The sequence below is a fragment of the Hipposideros armiger genome, unplaced genomic scaffold, assembly GCF_001890085.2.
Source record: "Hipposideros armiger isolate ML-2016 unplaced genomic scaffold, ASM189008v1 scaffold_190, whole genome shotgun sequence".
NCBI classification, from domain to species: Eukaryota; Metazoa; Chordata; class Mammalia; order Chiroptera; family Hipposideridae; genus Hipposideros; species Hipposideros armiger.
Window position 1 is genome coordinate 2,421,995 of NW_017731540.1, and position 25,233 is coordinate 2,447,227.

The window sequence follows — 25,233 nt, forward strand, 5'->3', positions numbered from 1 at the left end:
GAGAGAGAGAGAGAGAGAGAGAGAGAGAGAGAGAGAGAGAGATTCTCTTGGAAAGAGGAACAGAGTCTTCTTTCTCAATTACTCAGCTGCTTGCTCCAGAAATGTAAGTTATTTCAATCCTTAAGGAAGGCTTGCCGATTGCCAGCAGGGCAAACAATGTTGCCCCTTATTTATTGCTGACCTCAACACAGCCCCTATTGTACCAGAGCCAACTAAGTGCCCCCTTCTCCCTCCAAGATCCAAGGTGCCTCAGGGGAGGGGCAAAGGGGAGCTTGGGTCTCATTCATGTCATGACTATATTAAAACGAGCTGCTCTGTAGTGGCCAGACAATTAACAATCGATGTTTGTAGCCGGTGGATCACAGCAGGGCGTTGGGGCTGTGAAAGGCCGCTCCAGCAGCAAGTTTGGAAAAATGCGGCAGTGTATTGACATTTGGAAGGCTTCTGGTTCCCTTCTAGAGAGGATGGCCTTGTTTCTCCCCTAAGCTCTTGTGTCTGCCTTCTTGGGACTCACGGAGGTGTCCTTATTAAATGCGGGACACATTCACATCCCAGTGCAGGCTTGGAGGCAGTGAGATCTGTACAAGGATTACAGCCACCATAACTCCTAATGCCTCTAGATGGAGTCAGATTAAAAGGGCCTTCCTGTGCTTTCTCCCAGCCACCATTTGCCAGGGGAGGTCCAGGGACGGTCCTAGGACACCGCAGACCAGACCGTGGGCCCATGACAATGCACAGAGTGAGCCGTGACTTGAGTTAACGTGGCGTGTGTAAATGCTGAACACTTAGAATTGATTCCACGGTGTTCTGGGTTTAAAACTAAAAAAGGTAGCAGGACTTATGAGGAGGATGATAGGCACTCTAAACATGAAGAAAAAAATACAGAAATACTCGATAAACCAGGTGTTTACTGGCAGGAAGTGTCCTCTGGGGATCCCACTGAAATATAACTATGTGATGTCAATACACTGATCTTAGCCTGCAGCGATGTCTCTATCCCAGGCTTCTGCAGAGGCCGCTCCATAAGTCTCTTTATTGATGATTGCTTCCTGGAACGTGGCAAATGTCTGACTTGGAAAAGGTGCCATGCAAACGAGCAAGGGAGAGAGACTGCAACTTTCTTTAGCATCAGGTAGGAAATTCCAATAACCCAATGTACCCATCCATCACCTTCACCCTTCTGCCCAGCACTGTGCTTTGGCAAAGTGAGGACCCAGGACACCTGGGGTGAGAGCTAACCTTTTGAGGATTCGTTAGAGGCTCTGTAAGTGTCACATCTCAGCAGCTCTGCTCTCCATCATTCAGGGGCAAGGCAGCCCTGTGGGCAGCCAGGCCTGGAGGGATGAGGTGGACTCGCTCCACCACCCCCTCCCTCCCAGTTTGTTTTACCATCGAGCCCCCAGCTCCCAAGGGCCTCCTCAATGATCTGGGATGAGGCAGTTTGGCCAAGCCAAGCCAGCTGGCAGGTCTTGGGGGACCGAAAGGAATATTGAAAAGGTTAGAGTTTAGGGCTGCTCTGCAGCCTTCTGCACGTGGGCCACTTAGCCAGAGGAAATTAACTCTCTATTCACAACATGCTTGCAGAGCTAGAAAAGGCATCCTGACATTCTCTCCTAGAGTTTACTCTACTGTCCTTCCCTTCCAAGGCAAGGGGAATCTCCACCCCTGGGAGTAGGGGATTTATGGGAGAATCTTTCTTTGGCTCCTCCCATCCATGGGGGATTGGGGTTTCCACAATGGACACCTAGTAAGCCCGAGAGAGGCCTGGAGAATGTGAGGTTCTGAAGTACCCACAGTTCCTAGGGCTCAGAGGCCCTGAGTTTGACTGGACAGAATTTTTCAATCTGACATCCTTAAGGCAAAAAATAAAAAAAAAAGGATCTGTTTCTGACATATGGCTACACAGGGGGTATATATCCTCTGGCTTATTTTGAATGAGGTAGATAAACAGTATTATCCTTTCTTTACGCAAAAACATCAAACTTGTCCATTCTAATCATGAATTCATCTGTAATCACACATCTCACTGTTAGGACTGTGCTCCAAGTGTCAGAAAGCAGGCAGCTGAATATCAAACGAGGAGAAGAGATCTCAGAGAAGGGTGACCATCCTTGAGACAAAAGTTGAACCTTGCAGATACCTACCTAATCCAAAGATCCTTTTCTGCAACGGATTAAAGGGGTTAAAGGTTAAAAAATAGCTCAGTCAACAAATTCTCCAGTTCACTCATTGCTAAGATGGTCCATAGAAGCTGGGGGATTTCGGCTGCAGTGAGTGATTTCATACCAAAGAACTCTGGTATGAAAAATGTCCACTCCAGGTTTTTCCACTGTAAACTTTACAGTAACTCTGCATATAAGAAGAGGAAGGATCTGTATGCATAAAGCTATTTAAAACATGGTGGACTTATCCACAGCTGAGCTTGGCCTGATCACAAAAGGTGAAAGCAGTTCTTCAATTCTGGGAGTTGGGGGAGGGGGCATTCCAGGTTTTTTCTATCTGTGAATAATCCCAAAGATTTCAGTTTCCAAAATGTCACTGAATCCCAGGAAAAAAAAACTTGATCTTGAAGTTTGGTCCAAGGAGCATTAGAAAACAAACAAAAAACCCCACATTTTCCAGTGATTCAGTCTCCAATTTTAAGTGACTTAAAAATTTCTTTCTCTGTTCTGCTCATGATTTGGTAATCTGAGATCCTTTAAGTTTGCAAGTCGTGTTGGTTTTGGTTTACCCGTTTATATCAGGACAGTCTGGTAATATATAGGCTCTTTTATAAAAACCACTTCATTCAGGGCAGACATGAATCTTCCACTCCAGCCACGTGTCCCTGTCTGTACCCGAGTGGTGGGCTTCTGTCTGTCGCTTTAATTCTGCAGCAGAGTCTTGCCAGGGCAATGTGGTATCAAAGACTTCTAGAGCCCTCTGTGTGGTTATTTGTGTATCTGTGTTTATGGTTCCCCGTTCTTTCTCTTTATGAATCAAACCAGCAAACATAGCTGTGTTTGTTTGGATTTCTTCAGCATGCTCATACATTTCTTTCATGTTCTGCGGATGACATCAACTTGGTGTATTTTCTCTCAAGGCTCTAACAGTGGGTGCAGGGCATGGCACCTGGAAAAATGCTCATCTTCTTAAACTTTTCAGTTTTGAAAATTGCACCCCCCACACATGTATGTGTTTTATATAGGGCTGACTTTCAGGCCAAGAGTTGCCCTTTCAAAAGGGCATGACGGCAGGTGCGAGTGGCCCCGAGAAAACCCCTGGGCTCTCATCTTCTTTCCTCCATTCCCCAGAATCATGGCTGTTGTCAGTGGAGATAACTACCCCCTGCAATAATCTCCTTCTTCCTTGTACAGGTAATCCCAGTCCTTAAAGTGAGTTGCCCTATGTCTCCACGGCCAAGCCACCTCCCTTGGCTGGCACTACAGTTCCTACGAAATCCACAGAGCTCCTGCCTCATTCAAAATCGTAATTCAGTCTGTCCTCAAAACAGCAATGCTGAGTTAATAATACCCTCTTGTGTGTTTTATCTTTTAACATCATCCCTTCATATTTTCACAATGGATAGAGTTAACATTCACTTCTTCTGTGGCTTCTGGAGAACGTGGCATCATCCTCTGAGAAATACCAAGTCAGGAGGCATGAAACAGAGATGAGCTGAAATCGTCCTGTTCCTCTTGCTCTAACTTCCCATGGCCAGCTCCCTGGAAGATCTTGCTTGGAGCTGTTTTCCTTTCTCGGTCAGCACAGTGGAGCTGAATGACAGCTTCAGCACTGGGGACCTTGCTATCTATCTAACAGACTTCCCAGATTCTGTTTGCTAAGCCACTCGATGGAACCCTCGTTTTCATAACCATAGCATGTCAGGCATACCTGTACTTAGTGCTTACTCATTCCGCTTTATATTATAGCTTTCCTTTCAATTCACGTATCTATGTATTATACTATATTCCTCCAACAACAGCTACTGTGCATCTCTTAGGTGCTGAGGATTTACATACCTGTCTCTCCCTGTTTCATTCCCTTCTCTCTCCTCTCTCCCCGCTGCCCCCTCGTCCCCGGCAGACAATGGTATGAGGACAGCTCCACCAGTGCTGGAGGCACTGACTGGTCTGAGTCTTGCACAGAACTCAAGGGAATGTGGATCTAGCTATGTGGGAGCCTCACACCAGCCCTGAGCCACTGGGCACAGATGGTCGGTCTCTGTGACCTCATGCAATCAGGAGCATGATAACACAAGACAGATGGACCTTTTTGGGACGTGTGCCCTGGGACAGTCCCGGCTCCTACTCCGGCTTGACACAGTTCCCTTGGCCCTACCCCTTCACGGCACTCTACATTCTTGTTCCCAAGCAGACAAATCTGACAAATATTTAGACAGAGTGGATATAAAAAGTGCTTTCAGCAGCTACCACTTCCTTTCAAGAACTGTTTAGTGAAAAAGAAAATATATATGAATAGTTCCCCTCACACTGAACTCAACAGGCGCCGGACTTGGGCCTCTCGATGACAAGGCTGACAGCCTCCCCTTTCACCAGGCTCCATCCACAAGTTGCAAAACTTAGGCTGCTGGAGAGGAGAGCACACTCATTAGATGGGGCGGGAGCCTGTGAGGTGCAGAGCAGGCCCGGAGAGGGGAGAGTGGAAGGATAAATTTCACCTAGTCTCAAGATAATGAGTGCACATATCGGAGGAAGGGCATTGCTGCTTGGAGTGCTTCAGTGTAGATGCTGAACCAGCATCTTGTGAATCAAAGTTGGCTCTACTCAGCTATGGAAATAGCACTGGCCCATATTCTCAGGGCCTAAAGTAATCTAAGGGGGACCTGATGGAAAGTAAGTGGCCAACTTGATGTGCAGCGTTCTCTAACTCCTTTTCTGCCATCTTTTTTTTTTTTTTTTGGCTTTTCAGAGGGTCAGCTTCATTGGCATTTAGGAGGTTCAATGGGTAGAAGTAGTAAAATAGATCAGCCAGGGGGATTCCTAGGAGCCATATTTGAATGTAAAAGCTACTGCCTGACCTCCCTGGGAAGGGGGTGGGACATAGTAAGATTTTTAGAGACTATACACTGAAAAGATTATGTCCTTCTGCCCCATGTAATTCCAGATAAAGGCAATATTAAACCATGAAGTAATTAGGAGGAAGTTCAACTAAGTTTTGGTTTTCCCCATAAAGATTATTGTGATGTTTAAACACACACAAACTCCAATTCTTTCCAAAAGTATTTTTCTATTTAATTGGCACCCCTACTCTTTCAGCATCATAAACAATGCTTGCCTGCCCGCCAAGCAGCACCCAGCACTGATCCTGCAATTCGCCAGCTCCGTTTGGATGATAACCTAAACTGGCTTTTCATCTGAGGCTATCTCAGGTTCACCTTGAACCTTTCTTCTCTCCACCAGCTTGCTCAGTCTGGATAAAATTGTAACCCCTACCACCTGTCTCAACCAACTGGACTCCGTCTACCTGCACATAACTATTACACAGCTCCCTTACACAGCGCCCCACGGCCAGACACAGATGGCGGTATCCCATCGTCTCTAAGACGCCCAGCTCCCCGCTTTCCGCCCATGACCACACTGACCTGTCTTGAAGATCTCATAGCGCAGGGAGAAGCCTGCCCCCTGCCGGGCGTAGTCGGAGGTGAATTTGATGTAGAGCATGGAGCCCGAGGAGATGATGGTGGGTGGAGCAATGTTCCCACAGTGCTTTCCCAGGAGGTCTGCGGATTCACTGTCCCCGTCCCGAATCTCAATGAAGTCATACCTAGGTGAGGATGGCGCAAAGGGACACATAGGAGAACAGATCACTTTAAGGAGATGCAAAGGACCATGTTTCCCTCCAGTTCACATGTGCTCTCCATTTATCCCTAGACACTCAGGTGTTTCAGATTGATATAATACCAAGGTCACTTATGTTGTCCTGTGGCCTAGCAAACCTAGGTATAGGAAGGTGCATTGCTTTATGAAAGCCACAGAGAGAATGAGCACCTCAGCAGATGGTAGATTTTAAGGCCTTATCTCTTGCCCATATAAGAGCAGTAGCATCAGTCTATCAAATATCTCAAAAAAGCATTTTTTGCTTCCTTCCGTAGCACCATTTTTATTTCCATTATGATCTCTCTGAATCTTAGTCGTTTCTTCTTAGCTGTGTGTCACTGCCAAGTTACTTAACCCTTTTGAGCATCAATTTCTTCATCTGTAAGATGAGGATAAAAATATGCACTTCAAAGGGTTGGATGGAGATGGAATGAAAAAAATAAACATATGTAAGGTGCTAGGCACTGAGCCAGGCACACTGGAGATGTTTCAGAGATATTTTTATTTTCCTGCCTCCTCCCCCACATTTCAGATTTCTCCTGGGTCATCCCCACATCTTCTCTTATCTTTAAATGTTAATGACAAAGACTCCCCAAACATGGACCACCTCCCTTCCTGAGATGACTCTGTGAAGTTCCCATCAGCTGTGTGTAGTCAACAACACATTTTAAAAAGGAATCCGCATCATATTAGATAATACAATAAAAACCTTTTTCCCAAAGCAGGGGGTGAATCCCCGGGGGCCAGCTTCTATGAGCACATAACTCCTAGCCTCTGCAAGAGGCAGAGCAGGCCCGGTCCCTGGGCCGCGAAGGCCTGAGCTCATTGCAAACATAATCCAACTGGCCACGGTGGGGGGAAGACACCTCAAAGACATCTCGGACCCGGTTTGGGGGATGGCACAAACACACTGTGCCACTTTATCTGTGCAGACACACATTTTCATCCTCGGTATGTGCGCTGGCAATCTTCACTGTGCTCCTTTTGGGCTCCTTCTCTGGGGTCCCAGTAGACACTTCTGTCACAACTGCTGATTATTTACTGAAAACCATCTTTCTCCCTCTCCCTATTTATTTATTTTGCATCAACCTGTTAACACAACAAGTAAGAATGCTCTTTCTTTCGGTTAAAAAGATGAACTGGAAAGGGTACCCTCCCTAGGGTGTGCCTGCTGGCTCCTGTCACACATACAGGGTCTGTGGGAGCTGGGCGCCTGCAGAAGTGGCTTGTTTGAGCTGGAGTGGCCCGAGGCCTCACTCCAGCCCCCAGTAGCTATATTTCAGATTGCTCAGCCACTTCCAAATAAAGAGGCCTGCGAAGGAAGTATAAGGAGTGGACCAGGATGAGTTTATTCTTTTATCCCAGAGAGCAGAAATCCTGCAGTCAAATGAATCACACAGAAGCTGGTTCAAGTCTGGGGAAGATGAGAGGGCAGGGTTTCCCCCAGGAGCTCTGTAGAGAGGGCCACAGACTGAGAAAGCCAGTGGGGGCGGGGGAATCTGTGATTTCAGTGTGGGAGGTGGTGTGACTTTGAAAACACGTTTCCTCACTTCCAACACACTTAGTGGAAGACACTTAGTTTGTTCTCAGAGGAAATTCCCCAAAGCTTCTGGAAAATCCCTCCTTACTATTTCCACAATGAGGTATAAGCACTGCTGGGCAGTCACTCCCGGCTGAGTAATGGTGATGTCTGAGCAGTTTGCACAATGGTTGAGAAGACACGTGGATTCCTTAAACAGACATTACCTGGTTCACCAGGAGTAGCAAATGCATGGCCCTGTAAGAAAGAGTCCGCCCCCACCCCCATCCAGGAAGTAGACAAAACAGGGTTTGTGCCTTATCAGCTGTGTGCCCTCAGGCAAATTATTTAACCTTTCTGAGCCTCAGAAATGGGGAAAATAAGAGTAAAATAGGGATATTAGAGCCTCTCTCTAAGGGTTGTTGTGAGATTTAAATGACCAACATACTCTATATTGGTCACTGCACAAGCAGTTAGTTTGTGCTTAATAAATGTTAATTGTTTAGAGCACATGCTCTGAACAATAAGGTTGCTGGTTCAATTCCCACATGGGCCAGTGAGCTGTGCCCCCCCCCCCAAACTAGATTGAAAATGGCTACTGGACTTGGAGCTGAGCTGCGCCCTCCACAACTAGATTGAAGGACAATGACTTGACTTAGAGATGATGGGAAAAAACACAGTTACCCAATAAAAAAAATTTTTTTAATGTTAATTGTGGTCTGTTGTAGCCTTGTCCCCATTTCAGAGGTGAAGAGGCTGAGCCTTGAGCAGAAGCAACTTGCCCTGATAGACAGCGAGCAAGGAGAGGTGCAGTATAAGCCAGAATGTAAACCTGGCCAAACATTTTGCAGGGCACCATGGCAAAAACATGACAAAAGTCAACATGCACATACCCTTTAACCCAGCAATCCCACACTAGGAATTTTTCCTAAGAAAATGATCAGATTTGTGTAAAGATGTATATGCACCTTTGTGCATGAACATATAAAAAGAAGCTTATGAAAAGTAAAAAGATGCTTTGTTTATAAACAGCATTATATAGAAATGTTTAAAAACAGAGGGTGGGTAAATCAATTTTGGTATATGGATAAAATGGAATACTTTGCTGCTATAGTAAATAGTGCTGTAGGTCTAGGTTTTTTGTTTTTAATGGAAAAAATGACCATGATGTATTGTTAGGTTGAAAAAAAGTAGATATTTTTAAAAGTATGTTTTAAAACATACATGTATGTGTGTGTATATATGTGTGTGTATGTATATGTATACATATATATATAATCCCTTGCATATACATATAGAAAAAAGTCTGAAAGACTATATACCACAATATTAACAGTGGTGACATATATGGGTGGTGGAATAATTGGTAATTTTTACTTTCTTCTTTGTTCTCTTCTATTATCTGAGTTGTTCACAATAAGCCTACATTTGTCTAATAAGGCGCAAATATATAAAATAAAACTGCTTTCATTAAGAACATTTTTCAAAGTAGAAGAGTTGAGGGGAAAAAAACCCAGCTTTCATAATTTAGCAAGTGAAAAAGCAAATATCACCATCATCATCAGCATCATCGCCTATCTCAGAGTCGCAGTGAGGACTAAATACAACGCGGCCTGTGGGAGCACCTAGAACACTGTCAGAAACATGGCCCACACTCAAAAAATACCTAAAAAAAAATTTTTTTTTAAGGACCACCGGATAGCTCCAGTCTTACTGGTGTCAATGTCTCCAGGAAGGACAAAGAGAGGCCTTGACACCCCACTGGCTTGTTCATCAGAAGTGGGAGGGATTTATCTGGTTGCCTAATCACCCGTGGAGTAATTTAGGGGATTAACAGAATCAGTGATGAAGGGGGGCTACCAGACAAATGCCACAGTTATAGGCTTGCCTCAATGATATACCACCCCAAATCCTTTTGTGTAATGCAGTTACAAGCATATCATGACACATCTACATACACATGGAACGAAGGGATGCATTTTTGAGAAAAAGTTTTCATATAAATCAATGGTATTATAAATTTTCTCTCTGAGCTATCTTGTTATTTAAAGGGCCCCTCCGGTGAATCCTTTTGTGAAGCAAATAATCAGCCTTTACTTGAATTTCTTAGAAAAGCTGGGTTTTCCTATCAGGTTTGCTAGAGGGGAAAGCTGCCGAGAATTATAATTTGGTGGCAAAAATCTCCCCTCTCTTCCATGTCTAGGCTGTGCCCTGTGGACAAGCCCCAGTGAATCCCCAGGTCTCTGGCTGGGCTTTTTGTATACAGGACACCCTCCAAATGACATGCTGACTTCACACAGAATGTCTCATTTACCTCCTGTGTGACTGACTCATTAGGGGAAATTTTTTATTATTAGGGATTTGCCACAGCTGGAGTACATCTCCTCAGAAATTTTAGTGTTGTCAGGTTCATTTGTGAAAGCGCGTAGAGGCTTAGAAAGTTTTTGGCTTTGGAATAAACATGGCTTTGCTGCTAGCATCTAATAACCAGCATTTGTTTGGTGGAGGAATCTGGGGCTCAGGGCTCACCCCCACAACAGTCCAGTAGGACAACCTGAAAAGCTGTTCCTCTTAGAACACATTATTCATTTTCCAGAAAGAAACATAAACCAGACATATTAACTATGGTGTTTGCAATTCATTATTCATAATCTCCCTCAAATGAAAAAATTCCTTTCAAAGCTTTAACACTACCTTTTAGTATTTTATCTATTTCCTTTCCTAAGCTGAAGTAGCCATCTCTACTCACAGTTCTTTATTTCCCCTCTCTAAAATGCTTCCCTGAGTGCCTTTTTACTTCCCTCCTCACAGATTCTGACATCTGTGGGTTGAGTATTTGTCTAGAGGATGCTTTCTATACTTTCCTCCTCCACTTCAAAGTCTTAATTTCTCTCCCCAAACCCACATTTAGGGCGTGGGAATCTTGACAGTGGAATTAATTTTAAGAGTCCACGGGAGAGATATGAGAAAGCGACAGTCTCATCTCTTCCTCTCATCACTAGGCAAACATGAAAAGAGGCTTTCTCGTTTCCATAACCCTGCCCATGCTTGACACTTCCCGGCAGGCCACCAAAGGCTGGGTCAGCCAACAGGGCCTGTGCTGGAATAGTCACCATGCTGAGGCCCTTCTCGCAGGGCAGGATAACGTCTAGCCCTTTCCAGAGTCTACCTCTGCCAAAGAACCGCTTGTAAGGGAATTTCTATAGCACAGGTGAGTGCTTGGATGCTCTAAGGAAGAATGCGGTGCCCATCCTACACGGTTTAGGTTTTTACATCAGAGTACCTGTACCCACCCAAGTCCTGAACCCATAACCTCTGCCAACCAGGCAATGCCTCCTTTCATGCTACGTGTCTCATACAACATTTACGACATCACGGTTTACACATGACATGCTCTTTCCAGCCTCGGGGCATTTGTTCTTGCTTTTTTTCTCTCTGCCCACAGTACTGTTAGCTTTTTCTATAGGTTGGCATCTTCTCATTCTTCTAAGTGCAAATGTCACCTCCTCAGAAAAACCTGCCCTGACTACCCTATTTCAGATGGCATATCCTCATTCTCTACCTCCCCACCCTCTTATTGTCTTTATAGCTATTACCGTAATCTGCAAAGGTCTTGTCAATATGCTTGTTGATTTGTTTAGAACCTGTGTCTTGCACTAGACAATAAACACCATGAGGACAAGGACCTTGTCTGGTACCTGGCACATAGGAGGGCTCACTAACTTTATGTCGAGTGAAAAAATGAATGAGGAACCTGAGGTTGACGTTACATGTTCAGAAGGACGCACTCGGAGATGGTGTCTTCCGAGAAATTCAACGTTTGGTCCGTTTTATACACTTTGTCTTTGTTCCAACACATTTACTGAGCTATTCTGGTTGTATCTGGAAACCAACATGATGCCGCATGACTCAAAAACACGAAATATAACATTTTGAGTGGAAGAAACATCTCAAATCATGCTGACAGCATTTTCACTATTAGCGGCAAACAAATCAACTATAATTAAAATGCTGTCAAAGTGATTTGAGATTTTTCTCACACTTTCAAAGTCCCATATTTCATGAGTAGATTATCCAGGCCAGAGAATTTATCACCTCCTGGAGTGCCTTTCTTCCAGGAAGCTCAAAGATATCTCCAAACACTGTCTTATTAATCCTTACATGAAAACCCGTAGGAAAAATAGGAGGAAAAAAACCACACTGTCATCCACAGCTTCCCAATGGAGAAGGTGCCCGAGACACACAGAGGCTGCCGGGTGCGGGTCTGCAGGATGCTGAAGTCCTGGTCACTTCAGGCCCAGAGCCAGGTCACCTGCTTTTTGGGCTCAGTAGGAACATGCAGCTTTTATGGAGAAATCAGCTCGCTGTCACGTGGGGTTTTGGAAGAAGCAAATTTCATTTCCTTGAATTTCTCCCTGTCATTGGTACCACCCATGTAGTAAGAAGCTTGCACATCAATAGGAAGGGTTCCCATTTACTGAGCATTTACAATGGGCTAGGCCCTCAGTTTAGATACTGTTAATATTTCATTCAATCCTTATTTAATACACACCAGGCCCTGTTCTGCTTACCACCCATTTGCAGATGCAGAAACTGAGACTCAGAGAGGTGAAATGACCTGCCCAAAGTCACGAGGAAAGGTCAGAGGCAGTCCTTGAGCCCAGGCAGTCTCCCTCCAGGGCACACAGACCTCACTTCTGTGCCTTTGCCTCATTGTTGAAGGAAGATCTGTGAGACTGGAATGCCAGCTTGCCATACATAGCACAAGAATATTAGAAGGTACCAGGTATAACAAAACTGCTTGGTTTCAGTTACAGACTTAACAGAATCTTGTTCTTTTTATTTAGCTGTTTTATTTAAACAAAGCCTATAAGACTTGCCAAAATTAATAGACAAATCACCAACAGAAGCAGTGAGCAAGTTTGGAATTCACGGTTTCAAGATGCACCCAGTATAAATCTAGCTTGTAAGTGTTCAGATGGGATAACATATTAATTTTTGTAAGTGAAGTATTTTTATGAGCACGTATACACCCATATGTGAACATATGGCCCATCGAGTGAGAAAATAGTATCCTATGTGTTTATTTATAAGATCTTAAAGTACCATCTAGAACACATATTCTTAAACCCATGGATTTTCAATAGGGGCCACAGATGAGTTTCAGTAGCTTGGGAAACATTTAAAATCACATGCAGAAATTTTGTGAGTTTGTGTCTATGCACATTTTCCTAAAGAAAGGGTCTATGACAACAACAACAACAAAAATCTTAAACTACTCTTACACAGAAACATTTCTGTCTATAAAGGTGTGTGTACTCTGGGAAGGGTAGTGCACGGGCTTCGTAGACTGGCCCACCCGTCTAGTTCCCGGCCCTCATGCGTGGTGTGACTGCAGGCATTTATCCTCTCTGAGTCTGTTTCTTCATCTTCATAAAATGGAAATAATAATAGTCCCCACCTTTTGGGATTGTTGGAAGAATTGCGAAGGTACATACAGGCTCGGCACAGTGCTGGATACCTTAGAACACTGCCTGGGAGACACTGGCTATTTTTATTATTACTTATGTTCTACAAAGCAGGAAGCTTTAGAAACCAAACATGTGACGATGAAATGAAAAGTCATAAAGTTAAAGAGAGCGGGTCAATGTCCCCACCCCTGCAACCCAACCTCAGTGCTAGGGGGCGTGGTTTCCAAAAATCCTCCTCCTGTACAAATCCATCAACAGCGCTTTCATCACTTGCGTGTTTGAGATGTCATGTCAATCTCATGTTTTGGAGCCCAGGCTCTGGAACCAGCCTGCCAGGCCAGGCTCAAAATCACCCGCACCCCCATTCGCCGAATCCTGAACAGCGAGGTACTCAACCTCCCTCAATTTGGTGAGTTAATGCACATTGATGCCTCAGCGCAGTGCCTGGCACATAGTAGGTGCTCAATAAGTAGATGATGTTGTTGCTGCTGCTGCTATCATTATTATTATTAGTGATCTAGCTTATTATCATTTGTTATCTGACTCCAATAGGTACTCAATAAATAGATGTTAATTGTTGCTGCTGCCGCTGTCATTATTATTATTAGTTGTCTAGCTTATTATCATTTGTTATCTAACTCCAAGGACTCAAACAGTGCCAAGACTGCCTTTGTCTGTGTATTTGTATTGGCGCCAGGTGTCTTTTTAACAGCGTCTGTTTGCTTTTCCATTTTCTCCCTTCGTTTCTTCCCACCACAAATCTCAGATATTTTGAGCTTATTCGCAATCCCCTCACAGCCAGGGTCACCGTGGCTCTTGAGAAGGGAGGAAGTCTGACCACCCAACAAAGGAAGTATGTGAGGAGAATAACCCAAAACAAACTGAAGGAATTCTTCCAAAAAACCTTGAAGGCAAGAATATGGAAACTACAAATAACATCTATTTATAATTGCTGGTTGTTTTTCCGCAGAAGCCCGGGAATGATGGAGAGGGCCCTCCGATCTCATTGTTCCTGACAGAGCAGGCTGCCAAGAACACCTCGCAACGTGAGGAGGGAGGCTGCTCCAGACAGGGCGCCTGATAAGTGTCACTGCCGATGAACTTTCAGAGAATTAAGGGCACACAGCAACGCTTCCACCACTTTTTCCCCTGACCCTCTGGCCAAACACCGCTTCCCCCACTGACCTGGCTGCCTGAGGAAGGCACATTCCTGAGGCCGCGTGGCCACAGATCTACTCGGCTCTTAGGCCAGCAAGCACTCTGGAGGCCAGCTTGGATGGAACGTGTTTGCTTACATAAGAAATGATTTTCCGTGCCAATGGGAAGTTTCAGGTTTTTGGGGTAGGCTGTTTTCACGGTGATGGCTGGGTCTTTCTTCCGTCTGCTGTACACGTCTATAAAGTCCTCCCCCTCTGCAGTTAGCTTAAGCAGCCCCTTGCTAGCATTCCGTAATGATTCCCGAGTCAAAAGTAGGCAAGAGCAGCCCATAACCTATATCTCTTCATCAGCAGGATGGCGTTTGGACTCGCAGGTGAACCCCAGCAGGGACAAAGACTCCCTAAATTGTCCTGGCTGGCCTGGGTCAATCAAGTCACATGCCTCAGTTTGCCTCACCTCATAAATGGAAACAGGGACCGTGTCTCTGAGCCGCTCGGGGCAGGCTGGAAGGGGCAGAAAGTGACTGGTACCCACTGAGGGGCAATCAGAGCCCATGACCCCAGACCTGGTGTGCTGGCAGCATCCCCGCACTTGGCTGGGTGGACGGTTCCCTCTGGGACAGGTGTTCATTAACCCTGGCTCCCAGAGGGTTTAATTGTGAGAGCGCATCAGAACCTCTCCATCTGTCCAAAAAATGGGAACCTGCTGGGAACGAGGTGCCCTGGGCACCAGGGAATCAATCATGGCATCGGAAAAGTCCTTTATCATTTTCCTGAGATTTAGGCTCTCAGTCGGTTTTTATCCCCCTTCGATGGCATCCAGCCTCCATAGCGAAACTTGGAAAATAAAACTTGTCTTGAAAAACACGTGACACGCAGAAATCGTGGGGATAGTTTGGGAGTAGGTGGCAGGTTTGATGGGCCTTTTCTTTGGATTTCATTCACTGGGAGCTTCAGGTTACAGAGCTCAGAGCTTCTCCTGGCTCCAGGGACAAAGTTGTCATTACTATGCAAAAAGCACCCTGGTGTGGAAATGATGGGCCTGCACTAATGTCCAAGCAGGAAGGGGCAGCTGCAACGCCAGGGTGGAGATTCTGAATATAGCACTCAGAGGCCAGTCAGCTGGAACTGCTTCCGCCTCTCAAACAACAACTTGGTAATTGTGATTTCTTCGATGGCTGCGCTCTGCAGGCACCGGGGCTGCGCTTGGAGCAAACGCAGTCCCGTCCACACAGTGCATGTTAGAACACTAGCCTCTCCCCATCACAGAAAAGCCCCTCTGCTCTGAAGGAACTGGGCAGCATTTGTTGAGGATGGAAGCAGCAAATGTTCTGGAAGGTGGGGTGCTCTGGGCCGAAGGCTCAGTAAGACCAGGAGGAAAATCTGTCTAGAAAGAACACCAGCCTCCACAAGAAAGGGAACCAGGCTGCAGGAAGTCTCCTAGCAGATGGGAGCCATGTGAGTCAGACCTTGAAGGAACTTTATTTATCCCACAGCTATAGGGGGCTGTTTGCTTTGTGCATGGAGCTCCAGGCTGGCTGGCCACTACACTGCAGCAGGCGGCAGGGTCCTCGCAGCATGGGAGGACACATCAGTGACAGGGATGAACTGTGGGGGCCACACATGGAAAAGGGCCCTAGTGGGCAGAAGGACAAAAGAGACCCCCAGAGGAGGAGTCAGTACCCCAACACTTAACTCAGCAGCTTGGCCCTGAAGCTTGGCCTAAATCTTCTATTGACCTCAGTTTCCCAGCAGATAAGACCAAAAAAAAAATAAATAAATAACAATGCTTTCTTACTCTTCTACCACTCTCAAAGGAATGACACACAGACAAATCACTTTGAACTTTTAGATGAAAGGTGCTCTATAAACCTGAGGTCTCATCAACTGTAATTGTTAGGGTAATTATTTTAATGATAATGATGATAATGGGAGAAGGGGTGGGGGCAGATGTGTGTGTTGGAGATGAAACCTCCTACCTTGAGACAAAGAAAAACTCTTCCATTAAAGCCTGCATCAGTGTTCCTTCTGCTCCTAGCTCTCAACCATCTCTTTCAAACTGCCAATTCCTGGGCTGAAATATTATTTACTCCGTTCCTTTCCAATAAAACAATTATTTGTTCCACCATTTTCCCTCTCGCTCACTCTTGGTGTGTCTGGCTGCGTCCTGACAGCTCAGCCATGGACTGTTTACATGTCTCGCTCACCCTCCAAGACTCTGGTTCAGCTCCATTGACACTAAAGGCAGGAGAATTCTCTCTGTGTGTGAGGAATCAATTACTTCCGCTGACACTCTATTACTAGCCCTCACATCTTTGGATTCCAGAGGAAGAGTGAGGTGGTGGGGGGATGGCAGGGAATTTGAAGAGGGTGGTGAGGGGGGCTGGTAGAGTAGGAGTGGATGACAGGGAGGCAGACAGAGCTATTGACTGTGAGTCAGGCCTCCAGCTTGTCTTTAAAGAGAAAAATCTCTCTCTCCTTGACTGCCCTGCCGGCATCCGGAGGCGACCGCATGGCAGGAAGAGGCAAAGAAAAGGAATAAAAAGGAGGAAAGGAAAAAACTTGTCAAGGATACCTCAGGAAATCAGAGAAGCTCCAAATGCCTAAGCACTGGGACAGTGGATGACAGCTCTAGGTACAGGGAGGGACACAGGCATACACAGGCGGCTTTGGGCGATGGGCTTCAAATCTCAGTCCTACCATTACTGTTTGTGTGATCTGCCAGGGCTTCAGCAACCCCATCTGTTAAATGGGGATAACGGTTAAGGACCAGCCCCATCGGGCTATTGCAGGAGTGAAACACGGACAAGCTCTTAGTGTACTCAGTAGACGTCAGGTGCTGCTACACCAAGTGTTTGCTGACATTGTCTAACTGACAGCCCCCCCTCCCCCAACATACCTCCTACACACATAAGTTGAGTCCCTCATGAGGCAGAGCAGAAAAAAAATATATAGACTGCCAAGATGCTTGGCTATGAAGCTAGGAAAAAAAAGCATACAAAAATCATGTGGATTTTCCTTTATCATGCTTTGCTACCCTCCCAAACCTAAGCCCAACTCACATTTTTTTTTCTTCAAATTTTATTTTGAATCCGCTAACCATTTTTTCAAGGATTTTCCTTCTAGGAAAAAAATTTTTTTTCTGATTATGTAAATTAAATACAACCATCTTACTCCGCAATCAACTGAGATGAGTTGTGAGGCACTAGACCTCATAATGAAGGACGATTATGGAAGCTCTTTTCTAGAAAGAAAGGCAAGGGCAGCAAATGTGTGTGTGTGTGTGTGTGTGTGTGTGTGTGTGTGTGTGTGTGTGTGTGTGTATGCAGTATTGTTTTTCTGGGATGATTTATCCAAGCAGAAGCAGAAAAATGGAATTAAATTATCTGCTGAGTTTCTCTTAATCCAAAGGTTTCAATCCCCTTTGCCATTAAAAAGGACAAAACAAAGAGGATACATTTCCACAGGACTCATGACTACAGGAAAACACACATCTCCCTTTTTAGAAAAATCTCATTTCTTTGCTTAGTCTATTTCCTTTTCCTCTTTATCCCCTCCACCCCTGGAACTCCCACTGAATTTCTGAAGACAGACTCTCACCCAGTGTAATTAGAGGGGAGAATTACACGGAGTTACATGGGGTGAGGCGCAGGCCTCCTGGGACCTCTGGCTCGGAGAAGGTGCCGGTACTGAGAGGCAAAGCAAGTGGGGTTGTGTATTAGAAAATCTCAAGTGATTTTCTCAATCAGAAGATAAAGTGCATTGTTAAGAAGGATGTCCACAGTGGAGCTTGCATTTAGAGAGTTGCGATTGCAACATCGCCTATTTAAAAACAAACTGCCCAAAATAACCGTTGTCCCAAATGCTCTTTAACCTTGGTAGGAGTAGGAGAACAAATCTGTGTGTGTTTTCGCACTTCTGCAGTGAGCTATGTTGCTGGGTGGAGTCCTTGGTCAAGGTTGGTGAGCATGGGGTCAGCTGCCAGCTGAGCGCGAGTCAGCTGTTCTCGTTTATTGCTCCACGTACCTGGAGGGGGATCTGGTTCTGTCATTAGCAGGGTTGTTGCAATACAGAAAAGTATTGCTGCTCATGGGTTCCTTGGGGAATCAGAATATTTCTGTGGTTGTGCAGGCAGTAAATCTGTAAGGTCATGAGTAATCAACCTGAGGGGGTCGCCTGAGGGCAAAGATACCCTCTTGAACCAGAAAACTCTCACTCTGCTTTGATTTCTCCAGACTCAGGCAGACACCCGCTGAAGCCATACCTCCAATTGGACAATGTGGCCTCCTGCTATCTAGTCATAGCCAAGAGATGTGTTCAGAGGCAGTCTTGTGCAGGAGTAAGCTGACGAGCAGAGCCTAATCCAAAGCGTCACCTGGACTTCCCTAGGCCACCCCACTTTTCAGCATTAAACTGGAGTTCCTGGACATAGGATAGGGTAAGAGACTGAGAGACCCTAGCCAAGGTGTGTGAGGGCAGCAGAGAGTCCCCATAATCTGTCTTTCCTGCTTCCTGACCATAGCCCCTCACTGAGATGCTCAAAGTTGCCTAGCCAGAAAATAAAATTGTATATAAAAATGTTATTGCTCATCTAGAAGAGGGTCTGTATCAGAAAGTCACAGGACAGACCTTCAATTACTGTGGTTCCCGAAGGCATTAAATTCTCTCCCCTTCTTGTCTTTGACATGCTGCTCTCTCTCTGTCTGGACCACCAGCCATACATATTCCCCTATGCCTGGCTAACTTCTTCAGGATCAGTACAGACATCACCTCCTCCCGGGAGCCTTCCCTGATCTTCCCAGCCTAGACGAGATCCCAGTGCTGTGGGTTCACATAACATGTCATGTCCCCAGTCAGAATGCACGGTGTTGGAGGAGGCACTAGAGCATAAAAGTAAAGAGCACAGGTTGCAAAGTAAGGTATTATGGCTTCAAACCCCTTGTCTGCCACTTCCAAGAAAGGGACCTTGGGCCAGTTACTTAACTTCTTTGAGCCCAAGTTTCTACATCTGTAAAATGGGCAGAGCAACAATGACTTCATAGGCTTTTGTTACTACAAGGATCAAATGAGATGATGTATGTAGAGTGCTTAGCAAAGTTCCAGGCTCGTAGGTGACCCTCCAGCTGTGGCGGCTTTATCAGTAACCCTATGTTGTTACTTGCTTCCTCCTCCCAAACTCTAAGTTCCATGAGGGCAAAGAGCACAAGTGACTCATCACTGCGTTCCCATTGCTATCATCTGCTTGATACACAGTAGGTGCTCAATGACTATTTCTAGATGGATGAAGGAACGAGTGAATGAATGGTCCATTGCCATTTTGTGGGTGACAGACCACGTCACAGTGAGCGTAGTGATGCCCACAGCCTGAGTCTTATCCTCCTGCTGTCATTCTCTCACATCACAAGAGGGATGAATAGGGAACGCTGCTCTGCCAGCCTTTCAATGCAGATTCATGCCATGCTGACCCACATCCTGGCATCTCAAATGTAACATATCACTAAAACAATCACCTGCACGCACCTGCCTAGCACTCTCCAGAACGAGGTACCATAGGGGTATAGACATGAAATGTGTGGTCTGGGTCCTCAGAGGATATACATGCTCATTATACAAGGTGGCCACACCTGAACTAAAGTAGACCAATCAAGGTGTTATGCAGTACTCTGAATTCAGGGACACCGAGTGGCAGAGGAGGGGAGCGAGTCGCTGGACACTGTGTTGGGAGGGGAGTCAGCGCTGGGCGCGCACAGGGTCTCATGCAGATGTAAGGCTGTGTTTGGTTATTTGACTGAAATCGAGGGTGTTTACTGAGCATAGGAGATCATTGTTGGCGGGGTGGGAAGTGGCCCGGTTATCAAGGTCTGGTTGGTTTCCTCTGTTTACTAAGTCAATTTATCAACCAGGACAACTGCTACCTTTCTAAGATATCATCCAACTTTGGGAGACAGAAGACACATCTTTTAAGATTTTGAGGGCTCCCGTAAACACAAGAACACATTGTTTATCCAGGGCACTTAGGCTAGATTGCCAAATATCCCCAAACCTCAAATGTCCAGAACATGGGGGTGGAGCTGAGGGGATGGTTTCGGAAGCAAAGATCATGAGCAGCTTAATTAATGCCAAGACCTTCTGCACTGACGCTCTTCGACTGTGTCCCCGTCCTCACTCTGCTGTGAGCTTGGCTGACTGAAGCAAACTGACACACTAGCCCTGCACTGGCCTGGGGGCAAGTTTAGACCCCAGCACCCAAATTTCCCAATAGACAGAAAACCTTCTGAAGCAAAATCCATACCCATCACACAAGAGTAAAGCCAGGTCAGAAGAGGAGGGCTACAGGAGGCAGGCATACTCCTAACAGGAAGTGACAGCAACTGATCGACAAAGGTTCCCAAACTTCCCCGTGGCAAAACACAAAGATGCTAACACAGTTGCTAATTTATTGTGCCTCTCCAGAAACAAGACACTGGAGATCTTGCAAAGTAGTTATTATCATGACAGTTTTGCGGATGAGGAAACTGAGGCCTGGGAAGTTGAAAAGGTCCACAAAAACTCAACTCTGAGTCTATTTGACCCAGCCTCTGTCACAAAAAATAAAGTTTAAAATTAGAAGCCTGAATCATCAAAAAAAAGTTGCCTTGTCTTAGTTTTGGTTTTAAGAAGATAGGACATGTGGTACATGTTTCAGAATGTCCTTTATCAGATAACCTTTTTAAAAGGAACTTTTGGAACTTTACAGGGACATGTTTCAGTACCTGGGGATTTCACCTAGATGGAGTGCGATTCTTTAATCCTGCATGGCAAATGAGATATTGTGCTGAACACACACACAAAATCATTAGCGTAGACTTCTGTGTAGGTTTCTAGCCTAAGAAACATTCTTTCAAGTCTTCTTAGTGATTTTTGCACCTTGTGAAACACATTTTTCAAGATACCCATCTGGAAATGACCAGGTCTGAAGATTTTGGCTTTATTGGGTGGCGCCTCCGGGATACCAAGCCCGTGTGAGGACAGATGAATAAGCTGTGTATCATATGGAGGTGTTTTTCAAAACGCATATAGTATTTTAGATTTCAGACACAGAAAAAATATTCAACTTTGTGTGCATGTGTTTCTAAAACTCTAATGTTCAGCCTGTTTCCTGATGACACAAGCGAAAGAAAGGCAGCAGAACCGTCCTTCTACCACAAGGAATGAAGTGGCCTCCCCCTGTTTGCTCAGATGGCCCTGAGCCCTGCCCTGTTGTCCCTCGGCCGCACCAACCTGGCAGGGTCAGAGTGGACTCTGGTTTCTGCCTACAGCTGGTGAGTAAGCCTCAGAGCAGCCTGTGGGTACTGGGGGGGGGGGTTGGATTCCTGAGAATGGCCACAGGGAAGAGTCAGGGAGGTCACCACAGATGGTGGCCTTGGATGGCACTGACTCAGGCTAAGCTGAGGCTTGTGAGGGAAAGTTTCCAAGCAGACAGCGCGCTTAAACGGAACAAAATTAACAGGCGACGGTTAGGAGGGAAAGATCTCGGTGTGGGGTTTATTCAGTAATGGCCTTGACCTTTGGGATGTTGCTATCAAGGCAAGAGTGCCAATGGCACCGGTCAGGGTAATCCTCTCCTATCAGGGCCCATTCCAGGGTCATGGGGCAACCTCTACAATTAATCCTGCACAGAGGAAGAAGAGGGCAAAACACGAGTGCGGGGATGCTGACCACTGCCACTTCCCCACCGCAGGGCTGGATGTTTTTCTGACTTGCTTACTCATTTCTCTTTTTTGCAGGGGTGTGGCTGCTGTGTTCTCTCGTTAGAAGGACGGGTTAGGCAGTGTCCTCTTGGTAAAAAAGCATCCACCTTATGGGCCTGAGAGCCACATCCAATTCGAAACATGTGCCCGGAATGAAAGGAGAAAGGAGGCTAATTTGCTTTGATAGTGAGTGCTTTCCAAACCCATGAGCTCCCTTGGACCGAAAATGAGAGAGGGAAAGAGAGGAGGAACGAGACAGAACTTCCAGGACTTCAATTAGATTAATTGCTCCTTTCACGGGAAAGTGAAACAAGGCAGTGGGGGATGAGAAGCCTATTTATCCTGAATGCAAATGGCCAGGGAAGAAGGTTAAAAATACCTTGCAGTATGAGGTTGAGAAAACCGGACGTGTCTTTCTAAGTACAAAAATTCATCAGGATGCGAGAAAAATGGGGAGTGGAGGGGACACGGGGGAGGGAGAGAGAATTCAGGACGAGGTTAAGTAGTGGAGGCTTGACCCCAACTTTCTGACAATTTGGCACTGGGGGAAAAGAGACACCAGGAAGAGGTTTTTTTTTTCCCCCTGACCTTCCTGACCTTTTCAGTTCAAGCCAGAAGCATAGAATGAGGGAGTGGGGAGAAAAACAGGAAGCTACTTAGCGAGGATGATAAGCCAGAAGATAACCTGTCCCTTGCCTGCTTCCCCTACTCCAACTCCAGCGAGAAACGACTTTGTCTGTCATCTACCAGAGGCATCGGCACCCTTGAGTTCTCGCCATCCCTGGGACTGAGTCCTGGAAGGGGTACCCCGCAGGCCCTAACAGGGCAGGAACATGTTTTCCTGGCCTTGGACGCCTCCCAACATGTTTGAAGCCATGCTCACTAGCTCCTGAGGTTTTCCTCCTACAGCCATGCCTTTTGCCTCTGCCACTATGCATATACATAAGATGACCTCTTAGCAATTTCCCTGGGAAACTTGCTGGCATAAGCAGAACAGAATTTGGCCCTCACTCGAGAGAGGTGCCTAGTCAAATTTCTCAGGGCTCAGACCCAACCTCCCTGTGCGTTACGCTTCAGTTGGTGCCAGCCGTCTGCAGCCCAGCTAAAGGCACTAAGAGCAACAACACCTTATAAAGCAGCTCTTCTAACAGAAATTCTTGGTAAAGTTCACTGGCAGGAAATGGGCAGCCTTGAGGTGCTGTGCAAATGTGTGTGTGTTTAACTTAAAGAGGAACTGATGAGCTACCCTATGTCTTCCACTGAGTCAAGAGTGGAGCTGGGATTAGAAACTCGGTCTTATGACTCTGTCACATGAGGCATCCATCCGGGAAACCCTTCAGTTTTCAACAAAGACTACCTCTTGTTAGGAGAAAACCATTATGTAGGTGCTAAGTAGTCCTTGGAGGATAACAATGACATTGATTCACTGCCTCACGGTCCAGCACTGGTTACAGGGGGGCCTGTCTCCTCCACAAGGTAGCGCTGGCTGGACTTAGGCCTGCTCCCTGTATCTTTCCCACCAGCTGGCCACTTTATCTATTTTTCAGTACTTGCAATGCCTTGGTCACAAGAAAGGCTCGGGCTATTTCTCAATCATTAGAAGGCACTGAACACCCATCAGAGTACTGGCACATTGTAGGTGCTCATCTGGCTCGGGACACGACTGTTGGCATAGTCTTTCCTGCACAGAAAAACTTTTCACTTTTGTTTCTATGAGGAAAGACTGTAAGATAGAGCCCACTAGATGGTACAAAGCACATTCACATTCTTGACATTACAGCGCTGCCTGCGGCTCCCTCCTCACCTTAACTTGTAGGGACCTCGGTGTTAACATGGCATTTCGAAAGCACTCACAGATGTCTAAATGCCCACGTGGTGTCGCCTAAGCCGCACTTTTCCACAGTGACAGAACTGATGTTGTGAGATCAGCTGAGTCACCTCGGTGACTGACGAAAGTTCTCTGGGTTTTGGTTTTCTCATTTGCAAAATGGAGGTAGTAATGACCCCCATTTCCCAGGGCCATTGTGAGAGTTGAATGGATTGATATTTATAAAGCAATTAGAAGGCTGTTTGTTAAAGAAATGCAGCTTTGAGACTCTAACCTGTGCAGCACAGATACCAAGAATCAATGCAAATCGTAGATCTACCAGCGGAGACTCAGATTTTTTTAACTCTCTATAAGGAAACCAGCTGCTGCTTCATAAAATAACAGCGTGATCCTCCGCGGCTGGTTGCAGAGGAAGTCTCCACTTGGGGATTTGGCTACTATTTTATTAAGGAAGCTGGTGGGGTTCCTACATGTGGTAGCAGCATTGGAAACAGGGCGATCTCCAAGGGGAAGGCAAATCTCAAAGTCAAGAGCCAGAGTTTCATATAATCCACCCCCCCGCCCCCACAAGGAATTCTCCTCCCCTGCCAGCTTTTGAATAGAGGGTGCTATTCTTCACACTCTTCACTCAGGAAGGCTCTTTTCTCCGCTAAGGGACCAACTAGGCCTTTATCTCCCCCTGAAAGAGAACGCCATTTTGAGGTTTCTCTCTGGGGCCAGGACTGAGCACTGTTGAGAGGGTCCTGCGGTTAGGGGTGCGGCCACTAGGTGGCAGCAATGGCAAGAGCCCAGGTGGGCGGGTGGGCGTGTATCTCACACAGGTACCGCGGACCAGATAGTGCTTACTTGCAGTCGTGCTTCTCGATTTCAAAGTGAGGGTTGAAGTTGAGGACAATCTTCTGGTTGGGTTCCGGGGCGTAAACAATCCACTCGCAGTTCTGGTGGGAGGGGTAGTCCTGGGGGTAACCTGGGGAGGTGATGTAGCCAGCATCTTTGGAATTCAAACGACCTCCACAGGGTGGGTCTGAAAGAGAAGGCAAACAACCCAAAGAACTTCAAATATGTTACCGCATTTTTTCCCCCTCTCTCCCTGTTTCTCTTCTCTACCAGCGGCTGGTGAAAACTGTTTTACAGACCTTGTATGGTAGTCTAGAAGACTAACCTACTTACTCACTCAGTGGCAGAGATTACTCCAGCTCATCCTCTCCACAACTCACCCAGCTAAACACACACACACACACACACACACACACACACACACACACACACACACACTCCCCCCCCAAATGAAAATATTCCAGAAAATGCTCGTAAATATTCCCAATTACATGCTCTGAGATTAAAAAAACAAGAAAAGCTGCAAAGTTAACATGCCTTCCCGCCTTTTCCTGTCTCCCCTCCTGGGCCTATCTTCTTCTCCTCATTCAAACCTCTCATCTTTATCTTTACCTCGTAAATCCTTCTTGTTCTCCGATGTCTCCCAGCCCAGCCCAGCCCAGGCAGCCAGAAGTAACGGCTCCGGGAATTGACAATAGCGGTTTTGTGGTGCCGACCCACAAGCAAGCCTGGTAACAATTATATGTGATGCGGAGGAAGCGTTTTCAGCTTTGGGCCAGAACAGGCCCTGGAGGGTGATTTCAGTTTTTTTTTTTTTTTTTTTTTAAAAAAAAAAAAAAAAAACCCCCAAACACTTAATTCCACATACACCA

The 25,233-nt window shown here is 46.0% G+C and overlaps 1 protein-coding gene across 5 annotated transcripts in view; it reads right to left on the reverse strand.

Annotated features, from left to right (window-relative positions):
* Window positions 1-25,233, reverse strand: part of NRP2 (neuropilin 2) — a 116,438-nt gene that overhangs the window by 76,133 nt on the left and 15,072 nt on the right. For all 5 annotated transcript variants that reach the window (XM_019652950.1, XM_019652949.1, XM_019652952.1 and 2 more), the window contains exons 2-3: window positions 24,371-24,548; window positions 5,585-5,766 (exon numbers count right to left, since the gene is read on the reverse strand). In XM_019652950.1, coding sequence (XP_019508495.1) covers window positions 5,585-5,766; window positions 24,371-24,548 — 360 coding nt within the window. The remainder of the gene's footprint in view (window positions 1-5,584; window positions 5,767-24,370; window positions 24,549-25,233) is intronic.